The sequence below is a fragment of the Halyomorpha halys genome, unplaced genomic scaffold, assembly GCF_000696795.3.
Source record: "Halyomorpha halys isolate HHAL.00 unplaced genomic scaffold, Hhal_1.1 Scaffold23.1, whole genome shotgun sequence".
NCBI lineage: Eukaryota > Metazoa > Arthropoda > Insecta > Hemiptera > Pentatomidae > Halyomorpha > Halyomorpha halys.
Genome location: NW_027116062.1, coordinates 719,755 through 733,224, shown reverse-complemented (window position 1 = coordinate 733,224; position 13,470 = coordinate 719,755). Strand labels below are relative to the sequence as shown.

The 13,470-nt window shown below is 28.6% G+C and overlaps 1 protein-coding gene across 4 annotated transcripts in view; it reads left to right on the top strand.

The window, feature by feature from the left end:
* smog (G-protein coupled receptor 158 smog) overlaps positions 1–12,691 on the top strand; it is a 324,390-nt gene extending 311,699 nt beyond the window's left edge. For 2 of the 4 annotated variants that reach the window (XM_067052965.1, XM_067052966.1), the window contains 9 exons: positions 607–751; positions 2,023–2,091; positions 3,756–3,865; positions 9,219–9,454; positions 10,531–10,775; positions 11,602–11,748; positions 11,843–11,968; positions 12,042–12,062; positions 12,135–12,691. In XM_067052965.1, the coding sequence (XP_066909066.1) occupies positions 607–751; positions 2,023–2,091; positions 3,756–3,865; positions 9,219–9,454; positions 10,531–10,775; positions 11,602–11,748; positions 11,843–11,968; positions 12,042–12,062; positions 12,135–12,350 (1,315 nt within the window). In that variant the 3' untranslated portion in view covers positions 12,351–12,691. The remainder of the gene's footprint in view (positions 1–606; positions 752–2,022; positions 2,092–3,755; positions 3,866–9,218; positions 9,455–10,530; positions 10,776–11,601; positions 11,749–11,842; positions 11,969–12,041; positions 12,063–12,134) is intronic. The other 2 variants (XM_067052968.1, XM_067052967.1) reach the window with 2 other exon arrangements.
* Positions 12,692–13,470: the final 779 nt, after the last annotated feature.

The window sequence follows — 13,470 nt, the reverse complement described above, 5'->3', positions numbered from 1 at the left end:
TAATCATTATTCTTTTATTCTATTCTGTTTGTAAAAGTAAAAAAAAAAAAATATTTTATTCTTAATTTAAAACAAATTTGATCCTTTTTTTCTCTCAACCTTTATTTTTTACAATTTTTCCAAAGTTTCGACCCGCAGGCCATTCTCAAGGACACCTTCATATTGATGTTATTTCCTTTTTCAAGTCTTAAAAATGCAGGCTAATTCCCTTTGTATATATAACCTTTTCTAAAAAATTTTTTCTTAGATTTAAACTTTTACAAACCACTTTTCTTCACTTCTTTCATTTACATTTGCTACATTTTATAATGTAAATGAAAGAAGTGAAGAAAAGTGGTTTGTAAAATTTTAAATCTAAGAAAAAAATTTTTAGAAAAGGTTATATGGGACAAAGGCAATTAGCCTGCATTTTTAAGATTTGAAAAAGGAAATGACATCAATATGAAGGTATCTTTGAGAATGGCCTGAGGGTCGAAATGTTGGAAAATTGTAAAAAATAAAGGTTGATAGAAAAAAAGGATCAAATTTGTTTTAAATTAAGAATAAACTAAACCACTCTCAAACAAGATTATATAAAATAATTAATCTAAAAAAATTATTGTCCAGGTGCATTCCAAACTGTGGATATGAAACAAATTGCTCAGAACAACCACACTTGTTCTTAAAGACTATTGTGATTTGCGTACAAATAATTGCTATGGGTATCACTGTCGCTACAGGAATCTTAATTTTTAATAGAAGAAAATCCAAGGTATGAAGGACTATTTTTCAATTAAATTTTAATACATTTTCTTGATGAAAACACTAGTTATAGGCAGTATATAAATTTTTTTAAAAAGAGTTTTCTTATTTGATTTAATACTAACAATATTCCTATTCATGTATCTTTCACTTGCAACAACAAGCAATTTCCATTTTTAAATATTTCTATTTTTTATGTAACATTGTCAATGAAAGATATGCAATAAGACTTTAATATGCAAAAACAAACAATGGTATAAGAAAAGTTTATAATTATTTATTTTTGTTTATATTAAAACAAAATATATCCATCCTCAATTTTAAAACTTGAGTTTCAATTTTACAGATAATAATGGGACAAGTAATAAAAAATTTTAGATTTCCTTTTCTTGAAAGTTCTAATTAACTGATCGCCTTTATTTCTTTTACCAAAAATGACTAATACATTGAAGATATTTTAGATCACAAACCCTATCTATGTTACAAACGTTATTATGAAAACAAAAATCTAATTTAGATTAAATTTCTAATAAAATACTAACTAGGTGTTACTGTTTAATAAATTCATCTTACAGCCGGAGGTTCTTCTAGGTGAGGGTGATCGTTCAGTCCAGAGGCAAAAAACTATCATCATCATTAAATATTTTATGTATAATAAACCTCAATTGCACAATACTAAAATATCTATTTTCTTTATATAAAGGACTTCAAATAAACTGGGCAAAGCGTGTTATCCTGTAGTTATAATCAATTGTTTCATTGGACTTCACTTGGTTCCAGATATACTTTTTTTTTCTTAAAAGCAAAAATATTTTCTACCAATTAACTAAATTTAATAATATGTGCCCCAGAAATATTAACAGTAAAAAATACAAAATATTATAAGGGTTGATTAATCTTTCTTCCAAACTCAGAGGCCTGTAAAATTTTTGGCATCTCAAAGGAAAAGGATTTTCCGATCAGAAGGGTTAGAAGTAGTTGATTTAGTACATATTTCCTTTCTTGTTATTATTAAAACTGAGGATCTATAATTTTGTCAAATATTATGGAACAAGTTGATAAAACAATATTTGATATTAGGTGACTTCGAAAAACAAATTGTTTACAGTTATCAATTAAGGACATTTAAAGTCAATTCAGATTATGAAAGCAGATAATACAAGGAATTTCATGGCAATTATAATACACTATGAGAAATAATAAGTATAGTATAAATAATAATATAGTTATAAGAAACAATAATATAGATATAAACAGCTATGAACTTTTCTTATTTTTTAGGCAGTTGCTACAGGAATGTGGACAATATTAGAAACTCTTCTTTTTGGTATACTATTACTTTATGCATCAGTAAGTATATTCTATCATAGATTGTGCTAGTTAATAGAAAATGTTTTTTTTTTTTGTTTTTTTTTTAAAGTAAATGAAAACCAACTCTGAAATACACATGTGTGCAACTAGTAGGTGACATTATTATGTGCATATAGTATATAAAACTAATTTAAAAAAGTTTAAAAATTGAAGTTAGGAGGAATAGTTTTTGTACATATGAAATAAAATCTTATCAATGAGTAATAATCAAATCTTAACATACATTAATTTTTTAATAATGCTTATAAATAATAAATTAATGATAATAATTATATTTGCATAATATATGTTATTGCATTTATATTTAACTCACTTATTATAGTAAACAACACTAGATAACAAAAAAATTAAATCTATTTCAAAATAACAACTGCATTGGTCTTGACAAAAATCAGAGAAAGATATTAAGTATTTATTTTAATAACCCCTATAAGACTAAATAATCAGGATGTCCCAAGAGGTCTCTAGTTGTAATCTACCTTTATCAAGGCAGCCACTTTTGGTTTCATTAGTAACAAGCCGTTCCATTAATCAGTATTAATATGACTTGTTCAGCAGACCAGAAGCAGCTATAAATGTCTGTTGTGCCAGTAAAGAAGAAGAAAAGTGATGAGGTATAGATAGTTGACCGTAGATTACTGATTGGAGAAGATGATTGGGGGTGCAAGCAGCAAAGAAACAACATAAATAAACAAAAAAATATTTATTTATGCCGATGTTTCAACCTGATTTTCAGGTATTCATCAGGGCTATAAAAACAAAAAGACAACAACCATCATTTAGAGAGAAAAAAGTTGATTAATAACTATGGATAAAGACAGTAGTAGATTGATTACATTATTATTTATATACATATAAATGTGAGTAATAAATAAATGATACAAATGATTTTTTTTTCATAAGCTCCATTATTAATTTAACTAATTCTTTATAGATTCTTTCCACTGTATCATTTATTTATTACTCACATTTATATGTATATAACTAATAATGTAATCAATCTACTACTGTCTTTGTCCATACTTCTTAATCAACTTTTTTCTCTCTAAATGATGGATGTTGTCTTTTTGTTTTTATAGCATTGATAAAGACCTGAAAATCAGGTCGAAACGTCGACATAAATAAATATTTTTTTGTTTATTTATGTTGTTTCTTTGCTGACCACATCCCCCGATTATCTTCTTCAATCAGAAGAAAAGTGGTTGATGACCACAAAAATGGCATCAAAAATTTATAATATACTTAGAACACATTCTTGAAAAGCTAAAAACCTGTATTTTTCACATTTGACATATTTACATGATTTTATTGCCAATAAGACCTAATTATTTCATAATATTTCTAATTTGAAGTATTATTGAGTTAACAATATTATTATAGCCTGCTTAACAAGCTCTTAGGATTAACCAGCATTGAAAAACAAAATAAGAAAAGATTGAAAAAATATTTCATAGAGTTTCAGTATTTAAGCTATCATCAAAAGTAATTTATTCAAATTCTTTAATTTTTGGTTTCCTTTAAAACTCAGTGGATTAACCAACTCTCCCACTAAATTGGTAATGTTTCTGCCCAACTAGGACTACTAAATGGGGTTTAACTATAAATAATAAAAAATATTTTGCTGATTTAATTATTCTTTTCAGATGTTACCTCTTTCATTCAAGCCAACAGTTCAAAACTGCATAATAATGAGATGGATAAGAGAATTAGGATTTATTATATGTTATGGTGCTATTATACTTAAACTGTACAGGTAAGAGAACTAAAATGATAATGAAGTACATTTTTAGTTTTTATAAACATTCTTGGGCAACCAAAAAACCAAGTCTTCAACGCTTTTGAATAACACTTGACAATTTTCATAAAACTTGGTATATACATTTCTAATAGACCAATATATGTTTTTAGTGATGAATCTCTGACAAAAAAATACATGGGGTCATCACCATTTAAGTTTGGAACAACTCAGCCAATTTGAGGAAACTAAGTAGATACACTTCTCTTAAATCATTTAAAAATATTTCATTTTTAAATTAGCTCCCAGGAATAGGTATTATAAAATATTATAGAAGAATAGAATATTATAGAAGGTTCTAGCCTTCATAGGAGAACTAGATTGAAAATTGCTTTTGAAAGACTCAGCCAACTTAGTATGATCTGCACACAAATACTTTATTATTATTATTGGCACACAGGCCTAGCCCGATGTATTAAGGAAATACATCGCACATTTCTTGACATAGTTTTTTCGTAGGGTGGGTTCGTCACTCCCACGCCTATTTTTGTAAGTGCCACTCATTGGCTAACAGGTCTCACAAACGCCTGGAGGGAGGCTGTGAGTGAGTTTTGTTTAGCTTTATGCTAGCAAAAATCCCGGGTAGGGCCTGGCTCAAACTCACAACCTTTGGGTTAGTAGACAGGCGCATTGCCCCTACTTTATTAGTTGCCTAAAAATGCTTTTAAACACATTTGCAATAAGTCCTACTTTAAATACAACTACAACTACTTTAAATAATACAACTACTTTAAATAATACAACTACTTTAAATAATATGACTACTTACTACTTTGCTACTTTAATGAGTTATATCTATATTTATACTCATTTGCAAAGGAAATATATACAAGAATTACTGATTGTAAAAAAGTTAAAAATCCGTATTTTTCAGATGTGATCCCTGCTGATTGTTTTCACAAACAATGAAATAATTTCTTTTTTAACATAAACAATAATCCTTTTCATTTATCTTTCAATGTAAAAGTAGCAATTGTACTCGCACTTCCTTTCAAAGTGAAGACTGGGATAATTGCGTTTTCACCAACGAGTTTAAATTCGTAAAGCGCTACCATATGAACCCAAGTTACCAAATGATCTAAGAGCTATACAATCCTTCTCAGCTTTATTTAAAGAAACTCATTCTGAATTACAGAATGTGTTGCAATGCCCTGAGAGAACTGAAAAGAGCTTCAGTATGCCTTTTTCTATGTGAAAAATGTAACTATGACTGATTAGCATTAATTGGACAGGATCTTAGAACCAACAGTGCAGCCAATAGCACAAGTAATGCTAGACTTCATACATGAATTCTTGTAATATCACAAATTTGATGCCAAGAAATGATCTTCCAACCAGCTCTCCAACTCAGCCTTCCAACCAGCTCTCCAACTCAGCCTTCCAGCCAGATCTAACAATCATTAAACATTTATCGAATCAACTAAAGAAGATTTCAGTCTGGAATACTCTTCCAAAAAAATTTAGATGAACTGCTAGTAGCACAACTAGGAGATAGAATCTAAAAAAAAAAAAAAAAACCTTTGTGTCTGTAAGCATTAATTATCATGCTCATGGCTAACCAACAAGGTACTTAAAAATTTAAAAACAAAATAATATTAAATAAATGTTTTTCAAAAAATAAAACTTTTTTGTTAATTAAAAACAAAACTAGAAACCTGATTATTTTTAAAAATTCAACTTCTGGATTTATTCATTGTAAAAATGCTAAAATAATTTTAAAATATCCTTTTAAAAATTAAACCTATTAAACAAAAATTAAGTGTTATTTTATTTTTCATTTGCAAACAAGTATATAAATTATAGTATAATAATATAAATTGCAGCATATTGTTGATTGTAATACAATTTATAGTAGAAACGACAAGAATATTTTGAACTCAAATTTCACCTTGGTGATTGAAGTGGATGTTTTTAAGAATTCCATTCACTTTGTTTTAAAATGCTGATGACAAAATGGGTAATTTTTATTATACCACTTTATAATACATATTGGCTTTTACAAGAAAGTACCTGAAAGAACAAAAAAAATAGGATAATGGAAACTATAAATGACCAATATATTAGTTATTCTATGAACTATAGGATAATTTAAAATAAGATTACAACTTTCTATTGAACTCTGGCATTCATGAAAAGTTAATTAAAAAGAGTTCAGCCATCTAAGACTTTACAATATCAACATGAATGATAAGAGTTCAAAATTATAAAATTATGTCTAGGTGAAAAAAATACCGCATATCTAAATAATAAATAAAAAAAAAATAAAATAAGCTTAACTTGATATTATAAAAACAAAAATGGAAAAAATGGTGGTTGATCCTACAAGACAGAGTCAAAGTAAGTGATAAGAAATATGCCTAAACATTTTCAAGTAACAATTGAGATGGTGAGACTGATAGTGGTGTAAGAGTTTCCTTAATTTCATGAAATTTCATGTTTTTTTAAATATATTTAAATCTATTTTATCATTCTGTATCCGTAGAAATAATTTAAATGATAAATTTGATCTAATTAAATGAATTTAATGGATATAAATGATAAAATGGATATAACCTATAGCCATGAACAAAATTTATATAAAAAGAGAATAATATGGAGAATATTTGGAAAATATACCGCTAGATATTTCAGCTTTATAGCCACTAGATATTTTATTTAGTAATTAAGGGTTTTAAATATAGAGTTAATTAAGTTAAAATAGAAATGATTATGTTTTTTTATTATATAGCCTTAGTTTGTTAATTATTCACAATTAGAAGATATACCTTTAAAAAGGATAATTAAGTTGTTAAAATACAATTAGTAAAGAAACGATATTGTTAAATCCATTTAACAATAATTTAAGGATTTTCAAAATAAAATAATGATCTATATATTTTTTCTATTAGATTAATTGTTTAATTCTTGATTCAGTCAAAGTCACAACTTAAAGGTTAATACAGTGCTACCTTGACAAAATCAATAACTTTGAGATTATCCATACTTGTAACTGTAAATGATTAAAAGATTTGAATGTTCATTTATTTCATAGAACAATGAAGTGTTATATCTATTAAAGGTCAAGATATTGAAATTTAATAACATTTTTATAAACTGTGAAAATAAATGAAAAATATTCAATCAGCGCAAACTATTATGTTCCATTGAGTACACAGAGCACAATTTATGAAACTGAAGAATTTTTTCTATCTCTAACACCAACCTTCATCCCCAATACCTTCCCTTTGATCCCATTGACTCTTCTAATTCCATCCTGAACTGAATGAAAAGACATTAATAGAATAAACACACCTGTCCAACCCACAATAAGCTTACACTAAACTCCAAGAAGACCCCATCATGGTCGGATATCACTCTTTCCTTCAACCTGTCCAAAATTTCCCAACCTCATCCTGAACAGTTCCCCATTCTACAAATCGATCAAAAATCTTTAGGTCCCTTTTAACCAAACCTCTTTTGAAACCATATATCTACAAAATTCCTATCGAACTAAAGCAACCAGGCAATCAGTTTAATCATTTCCACTATCTCCTACCTCTTAAGCCACATCAACTCATGGTATCCTTCCTTTTTTACCCACTTTGACCATGGCTGCCTGATGTACATGAATTACTCAATAAGTTTTGTTTTCAGGATCACTAGATACATGCATTTTTCTCTCTTTTTTACTGTTTTTTCTGTTATAAAAATAGTCTTATCCTGTAATTATACTATATGTTTTAAGTAAGCCTGGCCACACTGCTCTGGACATATTATATAATCACAAACTGTTCTAAAAGGACGAGCTTTCAGAATAATAAAACAACTTTTCATTTTATAGTGAATTTGAGTCAGTATATGTTTAGTTCAGCAAAAATAATTGAAGTTTGATCAGAAGATAGCTTTTAGGGAAGGAAAATAGAACACCAAATGAAGGATATAAGTTTTACATCAAGTATTGATGTAATACTTGAATATGATACTTGTTTTTTTTTTCTGCAAAGATTTTTTTTCAATGAAATATTAATACAATAGTATAAGTAAAAAAAATGAAAAGTTAAAAAAAAAATTGATGTTTTTACCCACTACAGAATGCACACAGAAGTTGGAAGGGGAAAATTCAGAAGTTTATTGGAAATATGCATCAAAAAATAAGTTTATTTTTATGGTAAAAAGGCCTATTGTGCGCCATCTACATTGCAGCGTTGTAGCACCACATTATAATGAACTTATTAAAGCTTAAGATGTGTAGATTCTAGGAATCTAAGTAAACTAGAGGGATTGATCAGCTCAAACCACTAGGGATCCACAACACAATCCACCTCAAACAGTGCGAACCTTAAACCCACACATTGGTCACACCAGCATTTAATGTGGTATGCAGTCTCATCCTCAGCATTGCAGAATCTGCACTAGGGTGACTCTGCAAGTTTGAGGTTAAACATATGTTTATTAAGTCTACAGTGACCTGTGTAAATCCCTGTAATTTTCCTAAGAGAACTCCTGTCCAGCCAAAGCAGTTCATGGCTTTGGCCCCTCATCTAGGAACATCTTAGATTGTAGCTGTCTTTGTTAATCCGTAAGTTGTCTTTATATTACTTTTGGCATAGCTTAGGCTAATGCCACACATTGGCTAAGGAGTAATAGGAATGGTTTCAGAGCTATTGTTTGCTAATCTGTTAGCATGTCCACTACCAAGAATACCGCAGTGACTTGGCTCCCATTCAATGCTGACTTTATTAAAGCATGTTGAGTGCTACATAGCAGTCTTCAACAACTCTGGATCGTGTAACTGGGTTGTTGAGTGCCTCTATTGCTGCCTGGCTATCTGTGTAGATCGTTATTCTTCTACCAGAGAGCCCTGGCTCAATGATTTATCACAAGTATTTCTGATTGAAATACCGATTTGTACCGTTCTAGGGAGATAGATATACCTTCCAATGGTTAATCGCCACACCAAACGCCAGCTCCTGATCCTTGGGCTGTAAGCAGATTCCCACCATCTCCCTATTCTGTAACTGGAGCCCCCTGAGGAGTTTTCATCCGGCAGTCTACTGCTAGGAAGAAACACTGCCGCCCATGCAACTTTAAGGAGCTCCTCAGCGTCTCCAGTGCAAAGGATTATTCCTTAAATTTAAATAACAGCATGGCCATCGTCACCAGCATAATTAATACTTAGAGTGAACCATCAAGGTATTAGAAATGAAAAAAAAAATATTAATACTGTATTAAATACAAGTTTTTCAAAAATTAAAATTTAGGTAACTAAAATCTTTTGATTTTTTTAAGCTAAATAATTGTGAATTTAAACAAAGTAACTTGTTTTTAACAGGATACTTATGGAATTCAGAACTCGGAAAGCACACAGATGGATAGTAAAAGATAAGGACCTGCTCAAATATTTATGTGGTATGGTGCTGATAATGTTTGCATATCTATCTGCATGGACTGCTACAAATCTGAATTTCATTAAAGAGGGATTCAGTATAGTTACAATAAGTGTGACGAATTCAGGAGAATATTTTGAAACTTGTAAACCATTATGGTGGGATTATGTCACACAAATAGGTAAGTTACTTTCTCAATATTTTTTAATTTTCATATTTGTTATATGGAGCAACTAGACTGAAAGGGGTGCAAGTGATAATTAGGACCAAATATTGCTCAAGCTTAAGTAAAAAAATTCCGATAACATAAAATTGTTTTTAATCTAAATGTTAAACAAATTTACAATATTTAAGTTTGATGTTATTGAACAAAGTTGCATGCAAAAGTCATTTTATTTTTTTTTTTTTTTTTTTTAATAAATCTTCAGTTAATGAACATTTACTCCTGTAAGCCATCTGAAATGAAAGGTTTACACACACCTTTTTCGCTTTGAGTAAAATTGCGAGTACAGTTTTTAAGAAGTAAAAAGCTGAATCATTATCATATAATAAAGTTTGTAAAATATTTTTAACATCAAAATTACTTTTAAAAAAATAATGTTTACAAGAATTATGAAATCACTATTGTCAAAAAAGTTATTACCACTTCTATCAGACACCAAATATTGGTCAAGTCATTATCTGCATATGTACCAGATGAAGTTTCATTATTATTTTTTTACAGTAGTTTTCTTGAATATCATCTTTCCACTAAATTCTTGAAACAACAGATTTTTCTGTTTTGAAAAATAACCATTGACACATTTACAGAAACAACGATTAAATAATTTTTACTAAAACAAAATGCTTGAGTCTTTCATTTGAAACTTATATTGTTGATCACAACTCATAGAATAACATTAGGAGACAAAAGAAAACTCCCACTCAAAATTAACAAACCAATCTAAAAAAAATTAGAGCACCACATGAATTATTGAAAACAAAACCTATTTTATGACACAAATTTAATCACACAATAATTGCTTGTTTCTTCATGATGTACAAATTATGTATACAAGATATTAATAAAGAATTGTTTATAAAAACAGGTTATAGTTTCTAATCGAATTTCAAATGAGATTTGTTTTATCAATAATTATTTTCTTATGATTTTCTGAACTCATTACCTTTGCTTACAAGTTTTTTTCTTTATAAACTTCAAGCTTTCACTTTTTTTTTTTTTTTTAAAGTTTGTAAACTGTAATTTTCTATTAACAGGTGAAATAGTAATCCTGCTATTTGGCCTACACTTAGGCATTGCAGCACGGAATGCTACTGTTCAATTTGTGGAATTAAGATATTTGGTGGGAGCTGTGGCAATGGAAACAACTGTTAGTTCATTTTACTATATCGTCCACGCAACTCTCTGGAAGACCCTGCATCCAAATCATGCATATTTGGCTGCATTTGTTCGGTGTCATTTCACCTCAACATTTGTGCTAGTATTAATATTTGCTCCTCTTGTGAGTATATAAATTTATATTTTTACCCGAATTATGTGAGATAATTTCATAACATATTTACGAATTTCTTGTTTTGAAAAAATTCTTTAGCATATAGCTTGTTATATTTATTTAATAACTTATAGGTTTTATATTCCACTTTTCCCCTTTTGGAACAAACTATATGTGAAAGGGCTTTGAGAAGACTTTAAGGAAGCTTCATCAAAAATTTTCAGAGCAGTTTTGGTGCTACAGTCTATAGAAAATGTTTTTCGGCTATTGCACACAGGATGTCTGATTTCATATACAAACATCAGAGGCAGAAATCCTACAAAACCAAAAAAAAAAATCACAAAATTTATCTTGCCATTCAGTAGACAATCATGGTACGAACTACAATATGGGCTAATGGCTAAAAATAGTGTTGTTTTTTTTTAATGAAAGAGTTCTGAACTCTAAAACAAATAAATTCATTGAAAAGAATTGAATAGAATTTACCCAATTAAATTACTTTCCTAACCTAGTGGTAGTAGGAAATAAAAAAAAAAAAGTTAATTAATTTTGTTTTTCAAATTTATCATATCCATTTAAAAAGGAGCCTTTACTACTACAAACCCCTCATTATTATTTTTTTTTCAAGTCAGAACCTTTGAAAAGGAAATATGACAAACTGTAAAAATTAAATGACATAAGTTTATGAAATACTTCAATATCAATATTTATATTATCAAGTTATATCAATATTAAAGTATTAAAATTAATCATACCACCCTCTGTCACAATCAAAATTAAATACCTCTTTAAAAGGGGGACTTTGAAATATTGAAATTATTCATCATTATTTCAGATCCTGTACCAGAGTAAACCTGTGAGGGACTCGAGGCATCACTTAACCCATGAGCCATCTGATGTATATAAACCCCAAGATGGCTTATATGGTGAAATAGATATAACAGAAGTTAATCTCTCTGAAATGAATCCTGAAGAAATAAGGGTAAGAATCCGTAACATAAAACTAACTATAACAAAAAAATTTTCACATTGTAACACAATTTCATTAATCTAAAAATTCTGTTTTCTCATCCTAGGCAGAATTAAAAAGACTATACACACAATTAGAAGTGCTAAGAAACAAATCTATTTGCCAAAATAATCCACATATTTCTAAAAGAAGAGGAGGACGGAAAGTTGCTCATAGAAGATTTTCATTACAGGTAATATAACAGTAACACAATATTAGTAAATTCCATTTAAACAAAAAATAATCAAATATTATATCTTTTACAGAAAAAAGGCAGCAGAGAAAAGGTAAGAGTAATAAACCAACTAATAAATTCAATACAATATTTTACAATATAGATATTAATACACCAAAAACAGTTAAAGAAAACTAAATTACAGGCTTTACAGCAAAAGAAGAAAGCATTAGAAAAACCACAAACTTCTGAAGTTGAACCAGCCGACCAAGAAGTTTCCCGAACACCTGAAGATTCTGTATGCAGTATGGAGGGTCCAAGTGCCATTTACAATGATGGTCCATCTACTTATAGTGAATTAGGTGGTTTTGGTACACCTGGCTCATCACGAAAAAATTAATTGAAGTGATTTATATTCATGACCAGCAGTAAAACAATTTTATTTTTTAAGCATGAACAATTACGTGAAGAGCTTTGTGTAGGTGATATCAATTTCAAGCTTAAAAAAAATTTAGAACTTGAAACATGAGAGTCAAAGGAGTTATTTGTATCATTCTTGTTATTAATGTGCTTGATTATAAAATATTTCAACAATTTGGGTCATTTACCATTGATTGTTAATTCCCTAATATTGTTAATATTACTTATTATATGACAAGCTAAAAAGAAAACTTGTCTGAAAAAAGAAAATGTTATTATAGTGTATTTGGTTAATTATTTATTGTAACAGCAAAAATTTTCAAATCATTCGTACTTTTATTTATATTCCCTATATCCATGACATGAATAGTCAAATTATCTGCTTATTCATGAAAATATTATCTAATGAAAAATACAACCAAACAATAAATTTTTCATTGCTTACATTATAACTGTAATCTCAGTAAGAGAAGTAATCTTTCATTTCAGGAAAACTTATTAGAGTACTAGAAAAACTATAGCTTACAAATTATTATAAATACATACACACATATAAGTATGTATAAATAAATACATATACATACATATGTATGTATATACAAATACTACTAGCAATGAATTTATATATAAATTAAAATGGTAACCTTAAAATTTGAAGGAAAGAAAATGCTATACACTTTAGAAACGAATAGCTATTATAAGCTAACATAATGTCAAATGAATTAGCGCAAAAGTTGGTCTGTAACTGGCTTTTGGCGCCTGAAATTTGATCTCAAAACTTTTGTGATATGCCAAATCATTTTAATTAGTGACCATTCAAATGCTAACGACATCAAAAAAATATTCCTGTCCTAATTTTAACACATTTTTTTAAAAAATACATTATCTTGTAATATAATAATACACTGTAGTATCTACGATTTTGTTGGGACTGGAGGGAGGGGGATTATGCATATGTAAAAAAAAAAATACAATTCCTTCGTTATGAAACTAATCAAATAATTTTTATTTATTTTTAATCCAATAAAATAATTAGCTCCACCATTTTGGGGAAGCTAAAGTAAATAATTATATTTTTCTTCATAAAGCCGGGGGGGGGG